General features: G+C 45.6%; 1 protein-coding gene across 4 annotated transcripts in view; it reads left to right on the top strand.

The window, feature by feature from the left end:
- The first annotated feature begins 627 nt into the window (after positions 1–627).
- The window catches only part of LOC135819831 (sushi, von Willebrand factor type A, EGF and pentraxin domain-containing protein 1-like), a 57,475-nt gene continuing 35,291 nt past the window's right edge, over positions 628–22,811 (top strand). For 3 of the 4 annotated variants that reach the window (XM_065333116.1, XM_065333115.1, XM_065333113.1), the window contains exons 1-10: positions 628–1,036; positions 4,814–4,905; positions 9,574–9,867; positions 13,539–13,739; positions 13,974–14,129; positions 14,920–15,084; positions 15,485–15,658; positions 17,012–17,188; positions 18,390–18,566; positions 20,160–20,333. In XM_065333116.1, the coding sequence (XP_065189188.1) occupies positions 4,833–4,905; positions 9,574–9,867; positions 13,539–13,739; positions 13,974–14,129; positions 14,920–15,084; positions 15,485–15,658; positions 17,012–17,188; positions 18,390–18,566; positions 20,160–20,333 (1,591 nt within the window). In that variant the 5' untranslated portion in view covers positions 628–1,036; positions 4,814–4,832. The remainder of the gene's footprint in view (positions 1,037–4,813; positions 4,906–9,573; positions 9,868–13,538; positions 13,740–13,973; positions 14,130–14,919; positions 15,085–15,484; positions 15,659–17,011; positions 17,189–18,389; positions 18,567–20,159; positions 20,334–22,811) is intronic. The other variant, XM_065333114.1, reaches the window with a different exon arrangement.

Below are 22,811 nucleotides of genomic sequence, written 5' to 3'. Positions count from 1 at the left end.
AGCGATTCGCAGCGCGGCGTGACTGTACATCACCGACCCAAGTACAGTTCATGATTCAGGCAAGGGAAATCACAGGTATTATTACTAGACCGCATTAGTTAGAACCGCCGCGGTCCGTTTGGATTTGGTAGTAGCCTGTTGGGTTCAGCGCCCAGCACTACTTTATCATGATGCATCGATGTCGAGTTCCTTTTCGAATTTCAGGATTAATACTGTGCGTTTCACTACATCGTGTAGACAGCTGTACTCATTGCACGCGTCTACGTGACACCGGGTAGAGCTAGCATGTAGCATTCGCCTGTGCATGCAGCGTCACCATGGGTGATCTCATCTGACATGGCATTTTGTATGTATTTCTTCACTGCACTCACGAAGGGTAGTTCTATCGATTTCAGAGCAAAACGTGAGGAGTTTTGCACCAAAGGACACGGTTTCATATCCTCGTGCGGATTGCCGAAAACACGAGCACTGCTAGTGCTAGCATGTGGTGCTGCCTGCCCGGGCGGTGCCAGCTGACACCTCGTCATGAGTTAGTCGCACCAAAAATAATTATTGTACTTCAGGCTTCAGCAGAGGTCGCAGAAGCCAGGCATAAACACACGCTACAGCGGCAAGGGCTAGGACGACGCTTGACATGCACCTACTGCCTTCCCCCGACAATGCTGAGATTCTTTTGGGAATAGAGTGGACATTCCTCTCTGGTCGATGTCCTGAGTTTAGGACCTCGTAATCAAGACAAATATCCTTTCCACCTAAGTCGTAGGCTAGGCTTAGCGGAGTATCGTGTGCGTGTTATGCAGCAGAAGAGTTGAAACACGGAGATCTAGCTCAAATTATCCTTCCAAGGTGCTGCGACCATTCATTCCACCCACCTGTTTTGTGGACAGAGCTAGAGAGAGAGAGAGAGAGAGAGGTAGAGACAGAGAGAGGATTTCCAACACCTGGATTTACTGATTGTTTGCAGAGAAGCTGAGGAGTGTATCTGCTGGACGCCAGGCAGGGAGTGCTCCCGTTGGTATAGTGACCAGTGACGGAGGTAGGGACGAGTAAACATTGCAATGACTGTCACGCGGGTCGCTGGTTTCATTCAAGAAATCACACCCAGTTGTATCGTCCACTTTTTTCATTGCACCACATGTTCGCTTTTACCCGCGCCAGTATTTGATTGTAAACGAGGGACCCACAAACCTTGTATCTTCCGCCCTTTCTGTAATAAATGGGTGCAAGAGGAGCGCTGGTAATGGAATGCAGTGAACATGTACTACTGTCGTGGACATGGAAATCCAGTCGAATGACTGGAACCGGCGCTCTCAGCGCGTACAGAACGTTGCAGGCAGTGCACATGTTGATCCAATGCGACCAGCGCCCTGCAGCGCATAGTGTCTGTTTTTACTGCTTACTCCCGCCGCCAGGGCTGCATGGCCAGCGCCCTGGGGCCACTAGACCTGCGAGCGGATTTCCATATCCACGACAGTAGTATGATTGTACTCAGAAACGCCAGACAGTACTGTGGGCACGCGAGAGTGTCCCTATTTCGCATTTCACAGGTGACCGCATTTTCAAGTGTACTTGCGAAATACACACAAAGTCAATAGGACTGCGATGAGTGCGATGAGCTGTCTTCAATAGACCAATCCCGAAAAGATTGTCTGGGTTCGAAAGGGGGCATGTCAACTGAGAGTACACTGTACAACACATACATGGCACTACCTGATCAGCATGCGGCACAGGACGTGTTTGATAGTTCGCGTGTGAATGCGAGGGTAAGTACACGATTTTCTCGTTAGTTGCATGCAAGAGAGACGATGCGACAGAAAGCGAAGCCCTTTGTAGTTTTCTCTCTCGCACTGGTAATGGTCTGCTGTTGGAGTTGAAATGCTAAGACATAATCCTTGTTTCGCTCTTCTGTGTAGTGTGAAGAGGTCAACGAACATGTAGAGCTCACTTTGATGAAGTAGGCAAGGCTGTGAGCGCTGTGGCTCAAAGCGATAGGCCCTAAATCTTACGAGATATTTCGAGTGCTATTGTTTGTTGCGAGCGCTTCGTCTTCGATGAGTCCTGCCTCTTTCCTGGCAGCTGCCCTCCTATAGGACCAACCACGAAGTGACTGTACTCATCTGCAGCCGATCAATGTTATATTGCACAAGAAGATATCGTTTTCGCCAAGCCAGTGCCCCGCCAAAGACCATCGCCGTGTCACACCGTCGGAACGAGTTCATGATGAGAAACATCATTCGCGCGAGCGTGATGAAGAAATATTTCGAAAGACAACATAGTCTTTACCCCCGGGACGACAACTATGTGCACGTCCTGCAAGGGGAGAATGTCACCAGCGACATCAACGAAGACGACGGCAGCATTTCGGAAACCTGGAGGCAGCGGAGGTCGTCAAGCTCCTCCGCGACCCGGTACATGTACAGTATGTGACATGTCGACACGAGCGTGCGGAAACACAGCATACTCTGTAGTACTGTTGCGAGAGTTTGCGGAAGGAGTCCAAGTCGGGAAATCCATCAGCTCCAAAAGCTACCTGTAGGTGGGCGATGAGACTCCAGCTTCAGACTACAACAGTCAGGACTTGTAAATAGTTGAACTTTGTGAAGCATCAGATCGAGAAGTTAGCTGAAATCGTAGCTGTTGCAGTATGTCGGCGCTATGTAGCTTGCATTTTTTACGGAGAGTCGATCGCCACGCGAATGTTTCTCTCCTCACCGAGAGCTATCTGGCCTCCAAACTCCGTCAGGGTCTGCCTAAGGTACCGAAGGTCCTTTGACTAGCTGCTGGCAGGACTCCATCAAATCCTTTAGCTTCAGCTCGGCGAGCAAAAGTCTCTCTCTCCTCCGCCATGAGCTGACACACACAAACTGAATACAAAACGATACACTTCACACGTGCTGGCTTGCACGCGTGCCCCCTTTCACGAACCCAGACAATCTTTTCGGGATTGGTCTATTTGCATGTGTCCATTTGTCTCAGCTATAGGCAAGGACAGGTTTGACTGAATTATGAATATGGCAACAAACGAGTCTAGCTTTTACACTTGCAAATACCTGAAATATATACAGGAAGCTCTCGAATGGAATTCTCAATAGGTTGGAAGTATTTAGAGTATCAATATTTATTGAGCATCAGAGGAGAGTTGCACCAAGACCAATAGGGCTGTGTTTCTTGTGGGAGTCTCTTGTTTCTTTGTTTGTTTTTGCGAGGGGGGGGGGTAAGGTGTGGACAAAGGTGTATGTGTGTTTGCAGGGAGGGGTACGTGTCTCGGTCTGCGCGCGCGCGCGCGCGCGTGTGCGTGTGTGTGTGTGTGTGCGTGTATCACATTGAGCATTGGAGTTTTGCCACTCCATTGCTCAATGCGTCAACACCAGTTTTCGCCATCCGGTTTCCGGCTGCACAAATGCAGCCATGGCAGTCACCCTACTTGAAAACAGAGGGAAACCTTCGGATGTGGGCCGGCTCTGCAACAAACGTTTTCGGCTTCCACTAGATCTCAACCGGCACGTGGCTCACTGACTCAAGACTGCCACCCAGAGTACATGAGAAGTCCATGGAACCTTCAACTTGGCAAACTTGCAAGAAAGCACCACTCCCTCCTCAATACACATTATTACGGGGAATTCACCCCTCACCAGTTGAGCTTGAGTAGGCTGAGGAAGAGTGTGCCTGGAGAGCCCCACTTATATTATGCTCTCCAGGTACAAACATCACCAGGGATACAAACTTACAGGCACGCTTCATTTCCAGCGCGACAAACACCTCGTGAACCCCAGATTGCAGCGTGAGACATTGTCGCTCCTGGACGATGAGAACGCGGGTTTGCGACTAGTTGGTTTGGAGGTGACAGCGTTGTGAATGACCTAGACATCTGTTCTCAACGTCCAGGAGCGACACTGACTGTTATCTGGTGTTCCCGAGGTGTTTGTCTCGCTGAAAACGGATCGTGTCTGTAAGTTTGTACCCCTGGTGATGTGTGTGACTTGAGAGCACTATACAGTACACGTATAAGTGGTGTTCATGGAGGTGTTAGTCGCCCTGGAAACGGAGCGTCTCTGTAAATTTGTATCCCAGGTGATGTTTGTGGTTGGAGAGCACAATAAAAGTGTTGCTCAACAGGCACAATCTTCCTCAGCCTAATCAAGCTCAACTAATGAGGGGTAAATTCCCCGAAACACTGTGTATTGAGCAGGGAGTGTTGCTTTCTTGCAGGTTTGCGGAGTCGAAGGTTCGATGGACTTCTCATGTGCTCTAGATGGCATTCGCGAGTCAGTCAAGTGTCAAGTCAAGTCGGCGGAATGGTGTGAGCTCCAGTGTGGGGAGCAAACCTTTTCTTACTTGTCTGAGATGTTTGCACAAATCAATAGGGTTTATCCAGTATCCATGCCTGGTTGTGTGGGTGAGTGTGCATGTGTGTGTCCCATATGGTGCAGTGGTATGTGCGGCGATTTCTTGTCTAGAGGTTGCGGATTCGATTCCCGAAGATTATGGTTACACACGTCTTTCTTCTCTTTCTCAGACTCCTCCTTTCATTCTCCTGTGTGGTTACCAACAGCCAGTGCATGCCGGAGTATGTGGTGTGGTGGTCAATTCAAGCTGTTGAATGGTGCAATCCTAGCACAAGCTCCTATGGCTTCTGCTGTAGCATCGCTATCATCACCTCCGGTGATGGGCGTCAAATGGTGTGTGTGTGTGTGTGTGTTTGTGTATGTGTGTGTGTGTGTGTGTGTGTGTGTGTGTGTGTGTGTGTGTGTGTGTGTGTGTGTGTGTGTGTGTGTGTGTGTGTGCATGTGTGGTGGTTTCGTGCTGATACTAGATATCGCTGGGAGGACAATATGACGTCGTGGTGCGTTGCGATATTGGTATTCAGTACTGCAGTATCGTCCGTGACTGCCGTGCAATATGTCGGTAAGGGAATTTGAAAGGGAATTTGAAAGCCGCATAGTGAAATGACATTCACTCACTCATTTTTGACTGATTTGGTACCTTGCAGTCTACAGATGCCAGATCAAACTAAGCGGGCTGGAGAGCATGAATCTGCATGGTGAACTTTGATAGAAGGCATTCCGCTGCATCTCGTCAATGGTGACGGGCCGGAAGAGAAATTAAAGCACACCTTTACATGATTAAATGCAGGAATGGCAACGAATATCCAGCATGCCTTCACGACGGACTGTATAGAATTGAGTCAACTGTACGATCACAGTCTTGTTTAGGTCAATTCAACTCAATTGTGGTCTGAAAATATATGGACATGAAATTACTCAATCTACGATTATAACTGAAGAAGAAGAAATCAAATGGGAACAAGTTATGAAGCCACTATCCACGACTGTAACCAGATAATAAGCTGTCAGAATGTGCGATAGCAGGGCACAAAACGAAATGTAGTCACCTCGTCCCCAATACTGTCATGCATAAGGAGTACCGTTAGATACTGGCGTCCGGTTTTGTACAATTCGTTTTCGCAAAGATTCCCGATTTCTTTATCTCTGACCCACCCAAGTTGGGTGGTGTGTTGCTTTTTATTTTATTTTTTTATTGAAAAACCACAAACCCTCAGAAAATTGAATGTGCACATGATAAACAGTGTGCATACATATGTATCGAGAAGGCAGCACAGAACCGGCAGTGGTGGTGAGGCCTGCGCAGCTCGTCCGACCGTCTTTGCTGCTTCGAATTGTAGTTAGACCGCATTGCCATGTTATTACCGTATTTTTCCGGTTGTAAGTCGACCTTTTACGACTGAAAATAGAAGGAGAAAGGGTGGGGGTCGACTTACAACCGGGATTCGACTTATAACCGGGAACTATCAGTATCTTACAAAAAATGACCTGCACTGCATGCACGAGTGCACCATGTTTATACATTTTTGCCAGTTTATTGGCCTTTTTCAAGGATTGGGACGTTATCCTCCAATAAGGAATGTTTACATGATTTGTTGATGTGTTAGTAGCAGGAGGTGGTTAGTAGTGCTTCTTTGGGTGAAAACTTTGAAACGCAGAATTGTGACCTCCAGAAAGGGGGGTCGACTTATAACCGGGGTCGACTTACAACCGGTAAAATACGGTAATTAACTGGTCCCGTCATGGTCTTGTAACAGTCGGCTTTCTTTGGTACCGTGAGACTTAGCTTGTGCACATTTTTTGCTGCGCTCACCTTCACCTCATTGGTCCTACCAAAACCGTGAACCCTCCAAGATGGAAGGCGGTTGCGCGTTTGGTTTGCTCACTGGAGGTGTGTGAGAGCTAGGTCACAGGTCGTTGAATGTCTCAGTAACATGACAGTTTTTTGTGCCCTGTTATTGCACTTTCTGACTGCTTACAGCCGTAGATAATGGCTTCATAACTCGTTTCCATGTGGTTTCTTCTATATTAGTTATATTTATTGGCTCAGTATCCGAGTTAAACATGTATAAAAGTGCATTCGCCAAACCTTGACCCATAGGTTTTTCACAGCATCACTTCATTCTTATTCAAGATCGTGAAGTTGCTGACATAATTATCAGAATTATGAAAGCCATTGTTTTAAGCCGAAAATAAAGTGAATGCGGTTAAAATTGATCAAGATATGTGCAAAACAATTTTTTTCAGATACCTAACTGTGACAGATCGCATTTCATAATGCATTGACACAATACATATGATAATTATAAGCATTATGCAATGAATGGTTTCATTGCTGTTCCTCGGCTAGCCCTCATCCGTCCGACAAAATCGCTGCGCAGGCCCAAATTGCAATTTCATGACATAATTTACCTTCAAAGTTTAGTCTCCATTGGCCGAATTCGATGGTCTTAAGCTTCCTGGAAAGATCCTTCCGCGGCGAAAGCACAGAGCCCACATTCACCATCTATAAAGCCACAAGTCCAGCGCAGTCACTTGCCAAACCTGTCCCAGCGCCAGATCTGGAGGCAGAATCCCAATTATATTGCCTCGCCATTTCAATCTCCTCCATCACTGGACTTAGATTTTTTGTGTACAGAACATTTTACTTGGTTCTTACGTCATGAGTATGTGCTTGGTGGTGTAACTGTAATGCAAAAAAAGAAAAAAAATCTGATGTTGAAGTGTTCCCGAGAGCAGAAAAGTCACAATTGCCGTGACTCATGATTACTTTCGGCGGACAATGTCGTTGAAAAGGAGCACCGTAGCTCTTCGACAATTGTTCGAGACGATAGCCTGGTGTTTTCTAATGGCGATAGACCCTTCGACCACGGAATTTGGTCAAGAAATGACTGAGATAATGATGGATTTACTGATCGACGGATAGTCGTAGATTTTTGACTGGTCGGACGGATACGGGCTAGAGATTACACGCACCCGTTCTTTGCCGCATGCCTCTCCAAGGTGATCGATGCTGGGCCATTATGGAGAGTTCGTCAAGATTGTACGCATACATGTAGTATTTTAGTGTATCAAGGGGCCCACTTTGCATGCACCATGTTCCAGATACTCCATCCCATATACTGTTGTGACGCATATAAAGGCCCATCAGCTTATGAGTGGGTTTTAGCTTTTTTGCTATTGTTGCGCGTCGTTTTGTCTCGCACATAGACGCATGCGCTTGAGTTGCTAGTGTGCCTTGCATAATTATGCAAATAGTGTGATACCGCAATGCACATTTGATTATATCAACATAGTGGTATTTGTGGTGTCTGTTTGTCACGGGATGGACTGCATTTACGTTCACCTATGAGTCCATGCGTGTATTTGTGAGGGTGCGGTTATGCCCGGGTATAGGCACATGCGCTTAAATGTGTGTCACTGCGGTGTGCATGTACACATGCACTCACACGCGAATGCGTGCATGAACCTTGTTCCCGCTTCCCATTTCTCGATACTCGAAGTTTGACCCGCACTCCCCTCCCCCTCTCCCACGCACACATAATCCCTCTTTCCCTCGTTATCCGTTTGCTTGACTAGCTACTTCCTCCGCGTCATCGAAATTGTCGCAGTTTGACTAGTGACTTGTCACTTGTTACTGACAACTCCATAAGCAAAGCTATTCAAAACTTATCACACAGTATGATAGTCTGAAGACTAGAGTAACGTTTCAGGACAGTTGGACTGAGAGTTTTCATGCAGAGATGAAGTCCTCGTCGTCGCTGATGTCAATGGACGCAAAAACATGGTTCCGAAATATTTCAAGGAAGGTTGAAAGTTGGTCGCGCCTCATCTCAAACGCTTTGACTTTCTCCACAGGACAAGAGCTGCTATGCTTGTCGTCTGCTAGCTCTGGATGATTTCGACTTCACCACCAACGAAGCCTAGTAAGAATACACGATCGTTGTAAGGTCGGTTGATTACCGTCGGCGGAATCACCTTGATCTTGAAATGAACTTTTTTAGCCGTGGCATGCCCATTTATTTTAGCTGTGTGGTCACAGCTCATGCAGGTAAGTGTACTATCACGTCCAGCGCGCCCTCGTTTTCAGCATCACTGCCGGCCCGGCCCTGATTCACTGGTATACCATGGTACGGCACCTGCGCATGCATCACTAGTACAGACACTAGCACTACGTGTAGAGTCTACACGGCACTTGCAGGTACAATCATGTACTGGGTGTCTCGGCCAGAGCGACACATTTTATCGCTGGTGCAGGCATTTAGTTTGCTGACCCCTCGATGTTTCTCCAAGCGCTGCCACTTGTTCCACGAAGTCATTCTCACCCCAGCTAAGGTAAAACAGTGATTAGGCTTGAGTAAATGGTCATAAGCACGAGAAATGTGCAGGCTGCAACGCCTGACTGATCTCAGCGAGTCGAAATTACCATCGCAGCGACATCAGCGAAGAAATTGCGTCTAGTTCAAAAATTCCAGCTTCCAATAACAGAAATAATAGAACTTTGCCGTCACCGTATACTGATGACCGTCGCCTATGTCTGATTCCTTGCCTCTGGTACGAGTGCTGGTGAGTAAAAAACCCGTTTTATATCGAAAGTCAAACTGCGACAATTTCGATGACTCGGAGGAAGTACATCCGCTCTCATCATTCATGCATTGCCATAGCTACCCAGGCCATTTATAGCCTTGTGCATCCGTAGAGCCTTTTATCTCCTTGTGCACCATAAAGGAAACCTGTTCTACTCGACGTTCACGTAGAGAAGTCAATTGGAATGTGCACTTTGGTAGATTTCTGCTGGCTGTTGAATAATACCCAGCAGATCCGTAAGCATTTTCTTTGGGTGTACCACAAAGCACTCTCTGGTCTCCCCTGCCAACTTTGCCTTAAAGTTTGCACAGACATTAAGGACTTCAAGCTTCAGCTTCTTCGTCCTAAATAATCTCACCATTTTCGTGGTTACCCTTATTACAGTTCTCTCTTTTTTTCTCTCCTTTTTATTTGGTTCGCTATGGTTGGCTACCACCCGACTTCCAAATTTTTTGGCAATATTACGACGAGCAAGGAGATGTTGAATAAATATTAAGTAGAGAATCTCATCTAGAAATTTGGACCCAAAACACCCGAGGCCGCATACTCTAACCCATACATTTGCGCTCTACGTGAATTCTCTACTTTCACGTATAGCAACACCTCTGCACTGTCTCCACTTTTCTCTCTTTCTTCCCATTAGCCCACTATAATTGCAACGATGGAGGGCTTTATTTTGTAAGCAACAGCGCCTGGATCGGAACTGATTCATCAGGTGCAGAAGCCAGGTGTACTACTGCTGGTGCTACAATCGTGACAATGTCTGATATCACTGGAACCTGTGCTCAGTCCTATATCGCTTACATCACCACCCTGCAAAAAAGATCCATTTCCGTTTGGATATCGGACGGAAGTGGAGGTGTTACCTGCTATCCCAAGGTGACACCGTGTCCAGCCGGTGATGTTGTCATGTGTAAAAACATCAGAGCTGATGCAGGTAAAATCTGAGAAATTAAGATGTTTTTTGCCAGCTAGCTAGCCTCTGCGTACACCGCAGACACATCCACGCACAACAGAAAGATGCAGATCACAGTAGTAGTGTGGTCTTTGTTCACTCACGGTGGAAGATGGAAGAGCTTAGCGTAGTGTATACATGAGCAAGAAGAAGGGCATGCCACCTCCCACATATACATGTACATGTATGTACCAGACCAACATGATGCAAAAAGTGAACCACTGTGGTGAATGAGGCCGCCGGATAATTAACCAGCCCGAAGCTGGCGGAAAAAAACCTCAGGACCCCGGCGGAGGCACAACCCTGAGGAAAAACCGGTTAGCATAACCCCATAAGATAAATGAACAAAACATAGCCTGTAGGATCTATCCAGAAGTGAGAATAAAGGGGAAGGCGGGTGGGAAACTACAACGAAAAGAGAAAGACCACGATGAAGAGAAAAGCGTGAGAACACTGACAAAAAACCAGCTGACGCAATCCTGGTGCCGTAACTGCGGTGAAAATGCTGGCAAAAAATGCATTTTTCTTTTCATTCGCTACGCTCAGCCAACGAAAATAACACATTTAATATTTCTAAAATGGTTGTATTACGGAGCAAACTTCCAATATAACCTCAAGGTGGGAATAAAAAATAAAAAGTAATTATTGTGTCCGTTCCCGAAGGTAACTCACGATGGCCGCTAGCACCCGGTAAACCCTAGCGGCAGATGCAGCTCCTAACGGTGGAGCTGAGAATAAATCTCCTTCATATCATGAGTATATAATTGTGACTAAACACCTTTCGACGTAGCGGAAATATAACCGGTGATCATTAAGACAAAAATGGAAAAAAGGAGCGCAATTCAGCTGCTACCATGGAAAGGTGGAAGTATTCCGCCAGGTTTCGGCTGAATGGCTGAAAAGCGTGAAGTGCGACCCCGCATTTTGAACAAGAGAAAAAGTTGAATTTTCATTTTTGTTCGAGACGGATCTTATAGTGGCTGCTAGCACCTTGAATAACTGAAGAGAATGCAGAGGGCAAAAGGAATCTTCCCATTATCACGTCAGGGGCGTAGCAGCCGCTCCGGCCGGTCCGGCTTTGGCCACTTTTTCGCCCGACCACGACCACCATAGTAAAACAATGCCAAAACTTGCCCAGAATGCAGGATTTTGCACCCTAATTTCAAAAATATACTCAGGGGGGACACGTCAGGCGAAATAGCACGTCATAGTACATTTGAGATCAGCGGGAAGAAGATGACGACGTCCACTAATTTAGTATCTGTGCACACGAATCTGCTGTGTGTGTGACTCTGTGTGTCAGCTATGATATCATCTTCTGTGGTTCCATGCCCAGCATGTACGTCTGAACCATCCTGCAAAGTTTGAATGACGTAGGTTGAGCGATCGCTCCGCGAAACATACTTTTTGAAATTCTCTTCATAGTATATCTTCCACCAATGAAATTTCGAATTTCTTCAAAAAAAGTGCTGAGAGGGGTGGCTTGCAACCTCGATATGGCTTGTTCCAGGCATGCTTTGGAGCCATCTTCTGTTGAAGTAGTGGCGGGGATCTGCCCTGCAACTGCTACAACAAAAAATGATTCGATCTGAGAAAGGGTGAGTCCGCGAATCTCGGTTAAATATTGAGTATTTCAAGCCTTGTCACGACGAAGATGGAGTTCTTTTTGGAGATGGACATCGCGGCAAAGGACATGGTGTCCGACTTCTGGCGTCAGGTGAAGCCAGGGATCATTTGTCCAGTCAGATCGGCAGCCTAACCGTCGGTAAGCTTGTGTTTGGATCCCGTTCTGCTCGATGTGGTAGATCACAAACAATTTGATATCGCACAAATTGATCTCAGCATCGTGCGTACGGTATTTTATATTCAGAAAATCCCAAAGTGTCTCTGTGTGGCCGTCCTATGCCACGAGAAACTCCAATCAGGCTCCTATGTCCTCTGCCTTCATGATTGAATGTCCACTTCGTTTGAACAACGAACACAACAATCGAGGACGGCTTTGCAATGAAAAATACAGCTATACTGGAGCTGAAAAAAAGAAGAAAAAACGTGCTCAGGATGAGACTCGAGTACACGCATACTCTCCCAGCAGGTGAAACGCAAATTTTTGTGAAAAATGCGTGTCGCCGACTGACCAGTAATTTCGCCTGACGATCCCCCCGCACCCCCTGGCCGGACCACTGCCAACGGCGGTGCTACGTGCCTGCACGTACAATTTGAATCACTTGCGTAGGGTTGAATTTCACCGCCTAGAAGTTAATAGTTTGCTCAATCTTGTAATAGTCCAGCACAGTTGGAAATGATGACCTTCTGGAGTTGCCGGTGTATAGTGTGTATTATAGTTCGCCTTAGTTTTGTATAAACTCATGTACATCATTCAGAGGTGGACATACCATTATTTTTCCTCTTGGTGGAATTGAGCTGGGGAAAAAAATGATAAAATAATGCACGGTCTGAGTGAGACTCAGTTAGACTGAGTTCCCCACGGTAGGATCACCATCACCCCCCAGGATTGAAGTGCAGATGTACCTCCTTTTACATATTGGGAGGTGACTAGATTACTCCCCTTCCCCCCCCCCCCCCCTAATAATGATAACAATAATAGAACAGTTTGGGTACAGGGCAGGAATTTAGTGCCAACCTTTCCGCTTCTGTCTCTATTGAGCTCTGATACATGTGATGGTTGATTGTCCACATGAAAAAAGGAAAAATACCCTGAGAGAAATAATAGTGCACAACCGGATGGAGATGGGTGCATGTAAGTACGTGCAGGCGTGTGCTAATGCGCGCGCGGAGACGGGCGTGCGTGTCTGGGGAATGGAGCGCAAGCATCAATTGTTACTGAGCGGCCAAAATGCAGCGGTTACTGGTTATCAGCTTATCGATCATCTTGCAATCCAGACGAGGGTACGTAGAAGATGCGAGCGATGAAAATTTATTTTTTCCAAGCCTTATGGTACGGCCTGCTCACCAATCGAGCGGAGATTCCAGATGTCAAGGACTTTGAGATTTTCCACGATCGTGATGGAGCGGAATTCCACTCGACTCACGTCAAAGTGCGAAGGAGCCGCCCATGAAATCTGGTAATGTACCGCTCCAGCCCAGTCTACCAGCTGACATGCGGAGACTTTTTGCCGATTCGGATACAAGTGATAGTAATGCTATTTTTTGTCCAAAATGGCTCAGTACACATAGAATGGATGTTTGTCTTTTCCTCTGTTTTTGTTTTTCTCTGCCGGCCCGAATGCCTTTTCCAGAAAATGTCGAACGAGTAGCATAGAAATAACTTGGTGGGCCTTAGACATAATGATGTTCGGTGCAGTATATTTCTCAATTATCGCTAATTATCCGTTCGAAAGAATGCCCACTCCTAGCATACACTATGTAGCTCAGAGTGCAGTATCTTGACAAACCCCTTTCAGGTTTATAATGAGCATACTCCTTGTCCATGCAGACCCCATTACATCTGGAGGATGAGGGTTATCCTCGCAAATTGCATCGTGTAACCTTAGATTGTGCAAGGCATGAAGTGAATAGTCGTTTGCGAAAGTATCCATAGTTTTACAGCAGAATATCAAATCACCAGGGGCAATAAACTGAATCCTTCTTCTTAACACTGAATCCTTCTTCTGCTTTGAATTTTTACCATGCAGTGTCACCACCAAGTACACACTGTGGTACCGACCTATCTCCTGTAGCAAACGGAACTCTCACCTATCCAAGTGGAGATGTATTTCCTTCGCAGGCCTTCCTCGTTTGTAATTTGGGATATACAAAAAGTTCTGTTAATTGGTACGCAGATTGTGGGGGCAGTGGCTCGTGGCAATTAACGACAGGTCCTCAGATGTGCAACGGTAAGTAAACTACTTACAACTAGCATCCTAAACTGTAATTTTGGGAACATGTACCGTACTTACCTAATTGCCAAGACAATGATCAGTTTGACCCACCGATGCAATACGTTAGTTTACAAAATCAATCAGCTACTACTTCCAAGGGGATAATATGATGAAACAATAAAAAAGCAAATAATGCATTGTCCTTTTATGTTTGAAATCAGTTCATTGCTTTCCTACTTTCCAATACAGCTATCGTGTGCACTGCGCCTATAATAACGAATGGATTGGTTACTGGTACTGCACCAGTATTCAATGTAACCTGCAATGCTAACTTCGGCATCGTGGGTAGTCCCACAGTGACATGTACAAGTGTAGCCACGACAACAACAGTCCCGACCTGTAACCGTAAGTACAGAATGTGTAATAACGTTATGCCAATAGCTTCACTTTAAACCACGTGTCCATAATAGCCAATTTCAACTCTACTTGTGTAGTATAATACATAATGCAGTATCATAAATAATCTAGCTAGACTAACGGCAAGTAAATATTTGGGATCAACAAAATCATGTCCAGGTTGATAAGGCGTAAATATTCTAAGGAGATAACTAGGCATGTTACGGCAAGGGTGTTCTGAAGCTTCGGAACAGCACCAGTGTGATCGCTTCTAGACCAGCGGCCGTTCCAGGCAACATACTGGACAAAGGTGATTCGGATGTCTCGGGAGCCGTGGTCCGCGAGATTTTTGCATCACTATGCACGTGATTTTACCATGATTCTTCCAGGAAATTTCAAAAACTGCACTCAGGGAGGGAGAAAGAGGGAGAGAGGGAGGGAGGAAGAGAGAGAGAGAGAGAGAGAGAGAGAGAGAGAGAGAGAGAGACAGATAGAGATAGAGATAGAGAGATAGAGAGAGCGAGAGAGAGAGTGAGAGAGAGAGATAGAGGGAAACAGACAGAGGGAGAGACATAAAGAGCCTGGGTAGTTATGGCAAATGTTTGCGAAGAAGCAGATATGGGAAGCTACCACTGCAACTGTGTGCAGCAGCCGAACTGAAGATCCTATTTCTTGATTTTGCCTGAGGAGCGCGAAAGCGTGATACTCTGAGTTGCCATGAAATATGTGTTCCACTTTGCTGGTGATAGTATATTATATGGGGCAATTGAATGTTGCTCTTTTCTTTTTCCAACCACAGCGATTTGCCCGATCCTCAACATTCCCAATGCCAATTACAGCACAGCGAACCAACTCGTTGGTACAAATGTCAATGTCACTTGCAATAGCGGATTTGAAATGTTTGGTCCTCAAACCGTCACCTGCCAGGCATCTCAGTTATGGACAACCATTCCAGAATGTGAAGGTAATAGAACTGGACATGCCATGCAGTTGAATTAGCGAAATACCGAAAAGGACAGTGAATGGGAAAATGGACATCCCATCAATTACCTTGCCATAGGAAAGTATACCTGAAACCTGTATATGGATTTTACATTTCCTTAACGACGTAAATTCTTGAAAGTTTATCATGATAGCCAGCCTTCTGACAGAAAAAGCAGAGAAATAAACAAAGGAGATGCTATGGTATTTTATTCCACTACATTGCGCTACTATGTTTTAGGAAGTCGTTTATAAACTGGCCTCTTCAGTTACATCCAAGTCTGACATACCAGAAGCCATAGGTAGAACAAAACCTGACCTAACTGATATTTGTTTAGCCCCGTGTGTGTGATCTCTTGGAATTATGCCTTGTCTGCTTACAGCTATTGTCTGCAAGACCTTGCCTACAATCAACAATGGCGGTGCAACAGCCAGCAGCATGACAAAGTATGGTGTACTACACGTCCACTGCAACACCGGCTATAAGTTGTCGGGAATGGCAACTTCCAAATGCCTGTCTACTGGCTCCTGGGAAATTCCCATAGCCAGCTGTACCGGTGAGAAGACTAAAATATCTCCTTGTGTATACAGTACATACATTACATTCACTAGTTGAGAGAATGGAAAATGGTTAATTAAGTCATACTAAAGCTCAGCGTTCTCCGATGAGGTCTCAATGACCGAAACAGCTGTTAGTCGGAATAGTGTTTCAGTACTGTAGAATGAAAAATTGTAGCCGGTAATTTTGTTGCCTTTCTCTGGATTTAGACCAATTCGTGGTGAAATTTTCAAGGGTCAAATGGTGCTGCTTGCCTTCTTTTACAGCCTAGCAGAGTAAAACCATAAGAATACCAAATCATTTGATTATATGGATGATAAAAGCCTTTATCATTCCCTTAGTATTGACTCCCATTGATTTTCGCTATACCTAAGCAGTCAGATATTCCTGCATATTTCACTCCTTAGGGCTACATTGACTGCTTATATTTGACTGCTTATGGGTTGTGCAGTTGAACGGTGCCTAGTGCAGCATTGTCACTGCATGAGTAGGTGGTGGTGCAACGGTTGTGCAATCATAAAACCGGGATTCATGAGGTTATCGTTCTGGAATTTGAAATACGGATTTTTGTGTCGTGATAAATCTAATATTGATTTCGTACTTGGTCAGTATAGGAAATAAAAACGTCGTAAAAGACCCCGGCTTCGCCTCGGTCTTTTACTCGGCATTTATTTCCTATATTGACCTCGTTCTCAGTCAATATTAGATACTTATTACATGTCAGGTGACCGTTTCCAGGTCTACAGCCAATCAGCGACCAGATAGAGCGGGCAATATTTCTCTATACAAGCCCGCTCAGGCGGTCCAATATTACACGATATTGCCCGGCATTTGACCCCATACACACTGTACACATACACATACAAGAGGTGCGCATGTAGATATAATACGAGTTGGATACATGTGCCTCGCAGTTTTTCGTAGTACCATGATTCCGAATTCCACGTGTGAAGGCAGTGTACGTTTATGAGTACATCAAATTAGGAAAGTATGCATGTCGTAAATGTGTTATTAGCCTCGTAGTACGGGCAATACCGGCTACGATATCTGCCGGTATTGCCCTGATACTCGGGTAATAACACATACGTATTCACCCTGAGGGGGAGGTTTGTACATGTAAATTGATTAATGTTGTAGATGACATGTTATGTTCTGTATCTTTATAGGTTGTATGTTGTTATAACTGAACTTCATTACTATTGCGATAATATCTATCTATGGGTTGGAAATTGCATGGATATCTACTCTGCATAGCATGTTTTGCCTGAAAAGAGCTCTAGAATAGTTGTAGCCTTTTTTGTTGTACATGTATAATTATTAGTGTGTCTGTGGGTGTGTTTGCTATATGCAGAGATCACATGCACTTCTCCAACAACAGCACCAGCAAATGGTGCTGTAACCACTGGTACCAATACACTTTCATCAGTACTTCAGTACAGTTGCAACGAAGGTTATCAATTGAGTGGAACGAGTTACACAGTATGTCAAGCCGATGGGTCTTGGTCAACTGCCAATCCAATGTGCACACGTGAGTATCATACTTTCTGCACTACTATTCATTGCATATAGCTGGTATGGTGAGTCAATAAATTTACGGCACATGTGTATTTTCGGCTATCTTTGGCCTGATCATATCTGGCCGAAAATTTGTTGCAGCTCTAATGTGTTTTAGCCCTGGGAGTCCGAAATTTGAATGGGGCGAACATTTGTCGACTTACAGTATTCTGTAGAGAGTGACTGCTGAAAAGCATAGCCCTGGGCAATCAAACAAATCGAACATCACACAACACGAGCACGAAAGAACGAGACGGCTGGGCGCTCTCGGAACGCATTTCCTTCCCTGAAGGACTCGAATTTCGGCAGCAGCGAAGCTCTGCAGAAATTCAAAAAATATTGAGCAAATCTCAATTTGTGCGATTAAAGCATGATATTTTTGGGTCCGGAAACTGGCCGTGCGCCGACCTCCACTTGACATTGCAGATCGAGGTGATCGATGATTAAGATCAGAAAACGTAGAACCCTTTTTACGAGACATGTCCTGGGTGGTGGTAGTGGAGATAGTCCACTGTCCTGCAGTGCAAGTTTCAGGACAATAGACGACGTAAGTGGTTCCCGCCGTGGCCCTCGAAATTTCGCTATTTTAGCGATGCAAATTAGTGATATTTGGAGATGATAGCCATTGCTTTCCTGGATGTAGCCATGGCTCTATGTGGTGGTAATGCGAAGACTACTCAGGTTAGGTAATGTTGGCATGGTGCTGGTTTGTTTTCAGCTCCTTGTGTATGCTGTACCAGCGCTAGTTTTTGGACCCAAAATTCAGTCGTATTTTGGGCCCATTTCGAGGTGGTCCCAGTTCCAAGGTGTCCGTAAGTTATGGAGCAAGCCCTTTTGCATGGTTGTTGTAGACCCCAAAGGAAACGTACTTGCAAAACTTGATCGAAATCTAAGAGATGGCCCAGCCCAGCTTTTCTGGGTTTCTCAGACATACTCTGAAATTTCTCCAAACACGTGACCGACTGTACGGGTCAAAAACTGTGGCTGAATTATGAGACAACTGCCCGTTTGGAATTTTCACCGTGAGACCTGAACGTAGAAGAGAGTCGGTGAACGTAGTTTAATGACAGCCTCAACGAGTACATCATATACATGTTTCACTGTATTTAATCACCTGTATCTAATGTGTGCAATTCACTGCTATAAAAGCACATGTCCTTGTCTTTTGACTACAGAGATTACATGTCCTTTGGCTACGCCACCTCCAGTAAGCGGCACTGTGTCCAGTTCTGCAAACACCTATTTATCATCTCGTCAGTACTCCTGCATGACCGGATATATGCTGACTGGTAGTACAGATACGGTTTGTTTGTCAAATGGAAAATGGTCCGGCACTCAGCCCACGTGTTCAAGTAAGTGGAAATGCCAATGTTATCATTATTTGCGAATTGGTGTTGCTACTTTTTTTGTGTTTATTAGAATTCGGATAGCTCAACAGTACAGAAGTACAACTACAAAGAGTACCGAATAGAAGGCCCCGAGAGCGGGAAACCAAAAACAAAACAAAACTAAAACAGCAACATCAATTTACTGATTATGCACATTGCTTGAAGGAAATTAAGAGTTAAGCTGTTTTTAGCCAAATAGCCAATTTGACGCGGAAATCTGCGATAGTAGCAGGACTTCAGGTCGTCTGGTAAATAATTCCAAACAAGTGCCGATTTACTTGAAAAAAGCCAGACATAGATCTATAGCGATTGATACTCATGTTATGAGTTGTTGAGTCGCGAGTAGTTCGGGTAGACGTACAGATGGGAAAGAGGGACTGCAAGCAAACAGTTGGCTTAATACAGTAACAGTGGAAAATGAATACAAGGAACATAAATACTGATCGATATTGGAAAGAGGAAACATTGAGGAGGTGAAGAAGTGGCATGACATTAGCTTGGGGTGATGCGCCACAAGCAACTCATGAAGCGCGCCGGTGGAGTGAGGCTAGCTTGTTTCTATTTTTAGCGGATATAAACGAAAGGTATACAGCGAGAGCATATTCTAGATCAAGCTGAATAACACCGACAACGAAAGTACGGCGGGCAAACAGGTTCATCTGGCTACTGAAGTCGTATTTCATGTGCATGGGTGATCAAGTGAGGAACTTCGATGATTGCTTTCCCATTACCGTATTTTCCGGGGCATAAGCCGCCCTTTTTTCTCTAAAAATCGGACCAAAATCGCCCCTGCGGCTTATACACCGAATATGCTTGCACGAATGAATTCTTAGCATACATCACATACATATGCATGCTGACGTCATGTGACATGTCGTTCGACTCAGCTTCACGCCTGTGTTGCTGATCAAAATCAGTGGCACTGGCAGCGAGACTGAAGATAGTGCAGATGACATGGAGTGATCTGTAGTCAACACAGCAATACACCAACATCTCTGCAGCAACCTGTGGTGCACTAACACTTCATAATCTGATCTAACATGGTATTTAGCTCCATAACCATAGTAAATTTGTAGAAAGGCCATTTGTCAATGAGTGTGAAAAACCTTGGTTTGTGGGTGCGGCTTATACTCCGAATACCAACTTTTAGTCAATATTTTGCCTCAAAAAGGGGGGGGGGGGCGGCTTATACCCCGGAAAATACGGTATTTTTTCTTCTTCAACAGGAATTATGTGTTCGGCACCAATTCCACAAGTAACCGATGGTGGTGTAGAAATGGGAGGGACAACATATTTGACAGTGCGAGGATTTTTTTGTAACCCAGGCAATGCCCTCAGTGGAAGTAGGTACACTGTCTGCCAGGCTGACGGTACATGGTCAACAGCAAATTCAAATTGCACAAATAATGACATTTGTAAAATGTAATTCTGGTTGCATAATGCAATGCGATGGTGTATGCATGGAGCACCGAAATGGCCGATAAAGCTTTTCGTTCAGATGTGAAATTTCTTGTTATCTCTCTAGATAATTATGTTTCCACGCTCTTATGTCCACAGTAAACATATGCCGGATTCTATCGGCCCCTACCAATGGATATGTCTACGTGGATGACTTAACTTTTGGTTCAAAGGCAAGTTTTAGCTGCAATGTTGGATATCGGTTAACGGGCGCGTCAAGTGTTACGTGTCTCACCAGTCAGAGCTGGTCTGCAATCAGTCCAACGTGTACAAGTAAGTAACAAACACTTTCCAACACATAATGTAACACATTTCTTTGTGCTGCGGTTAGTTACACTGGCATGAGAGTCGGATTGAAGACCATAAGGCCAAGGATCTGCTAAAACCACCCTTTGGTGCTATTTTGCCGAAAATGAGTTTTTGGCGGGAAGTTCGTCAGGCGAAATTACTGGTCAGTCGGCGTCACGCATTTTTCACAAAAATTTGCATTTCACCTGCTGGGAGAGTATGCGTGTACTCGAGTCTCATCCTGAGCCGTTTTTTTTCTTCTTTTTTCAGCTCTAGTATAGCTGTATTTTTCATTGCACAGCCGTCCTCGATTGTTGTGTTCAAACGAAGTGGACATTCAATCATGAAGGCAGAGGACATAGGAGCCTGATTGGAGTTTCTCGTGGCATAGGACGGCCACACAGAGACACTTTGGGATTTTCTGAATATAAAATACCGTACGCACGATGCTGAAATCAATTTGTGCGATGCTCAAATTGTTTGTGATCTACCACATCGAGCAGAACGGGATCCAAACACAAGCTTACCGACGGTTAGGCTGCCGACCTGACTGGACAAATGATCCCTGGCTTCACCAGACGCCAGAAGTCGGACACCATGTCCTTTGTCGCGACGTCCATCTCCAAAAAGAACTCCATCTTCGTCGTGAAAAGGCTTGAAATACTCAATACTCAACCGAGATTCGCGGACTCGCGCTTTCTCGGATCGATTAATTTCCTGCTGGAACAGTTGCAGGGCAGCTTCCCGCCACTGTTTCAACAGGCGATGGCTCCAAAGCATGCCTGGAACAAGCCATATCGAGGTTGCAAGCCACCCCTCCCAGCAAAAAATTCGAAGAAATTCGAAATTTCAATGGTGGAAGATATACTATGAAGAGAATTTCAAAAAGCATGTTTCGCGGAGCGATCGCTCAACCTACGTCATTCAAACTTTGTAGGATGGTTCAGACGTACATGCTAGGCATGGAACCACAGGCGATGATGCCATAGCTGACACACAGAGTAGCACACACAGCAGAATCGTGTGCACAGATACTAAATTAGTGGACGTCGTCATCTTCTTCCCGCTGATCTCGAATGTACTATGACGTGCTATTTCGCCTGACGGGTCCCTGGCCATTGCCCGAACATATGGTGAAGTATTAGGCTCAAATTGTATATATTCATTGAAATATGACCGATCTTATGCAAGCTTTTGGTGCATAAAAATGCCGAAAATAATTGATATTAACACTATAATTCGTATCTGAGGCTTCATACACCTGTCATACACCTGTCTATGTACAGAGAAAAACTATTTTGCACAGTTATCCAGTATTCTACTATGTATGTTCCGAACATATAATTAGGACGTTGGCTCTGCTTGGTCTGGTGCTGGGCATGTGATATCTCTGCTCTCTGCGTGGCAGTGCTGACGAATCTGTTGGTGCAAGTACTTTGCACGCTTGGTGAGATTCCAGCCGTCTCGAGCGTCACTGGCAGATGATCAGATGCCAGGCAGTAATACACTTTTGATAACGGTCACGGGCCACGTTAGCTTCATCAGTATGAGCTTTGAGTGCGTCAGTAAGCTTAAGCGAGTTTCTGCCGTTCTTGCCCTTACAATCTGAGACTGCAAATCGGAACATACACCGCACACATCTTCTTTTGGCCTCATAATTATCACATCACTGCACTCTCTGCTCCATATTTTCAGGAACGTTGTGTATGCTGCTGTTCCTCTAGCCTTGATATATTCAGTATGCGCATGCTTCTTGGTAGTAGCAAATGGCAGTTAAGTTGGAGTGGGCCTCTGGCCCTGGGGCAGCAGGCTGGGGAAGTCCATTGATGTCACCATAGTTGCAGGAAGTGCATTCCAGGGCAAAGTACCCTCATGTGCGTGCTGAGGGGGAGCGACAGCATGCTCATACTCATAGACATCCGCCGTTTTAGCTTCCACTCCTTTACATAATTATTATGTGCGTACATGAAAACTATCTGGCACACTTCGTCATCCTCCACTTCATAGCGATAAGTGGACCGGACCTCTCTCCGCGCTGCATCCGTTGTGCGATGCTTCCATGGTGAGAAGTAACTGCACCGCGTCGTCTAAACACATCGAGCTTTCCAGCGACGTAACAGTACAGCTCCTCGTTCGTCATTGCGAGCGCTGTGTTGCGTGCAGTGAGTAGAGTATCCTGTGACAAGTTAGTTCTTGAAACAGTTGACATCGGCACAACTGCAGCCCTTGTCCACTCCCGCCTGTACCTCTTCAACAGTACTGGGCGCCGCCTGGCCACGGGATTTCTTATGTTGGCCCTGTCCTCGGGCGGCGAGGGCTTGTGCTGGCTGTAGCGCTGGCGCCTCGTCCAAATTCTCCTTCGCATCGATCGCAAGCGCGATCGGCAGGGTCACGAGCGAAGAGACGTTGGTCGATTCGTTATCGCTCTGGTCGTCAGAATCTTGATCTGACCACCCGAAGAAC

Source organism: Sycon ciliatum, chromosome 6, assembly GCF_964019385.1.
Source record: "Sycon ciliatum chromosome 6, ocSycCili1.1, whole genome shotgun sequence".
Lineage (NCBI taxonomy): Eukaryota > Metazoa > Porifera > Calcarea > Leucosolenida > Sycettidae > Sycon > Sycon ciliatum.
The sequence above is the reverse complement of the archived record's forward strand: the minus strand, read 5'-3'. Positions and strand labels throughout refer to the sequence as shown.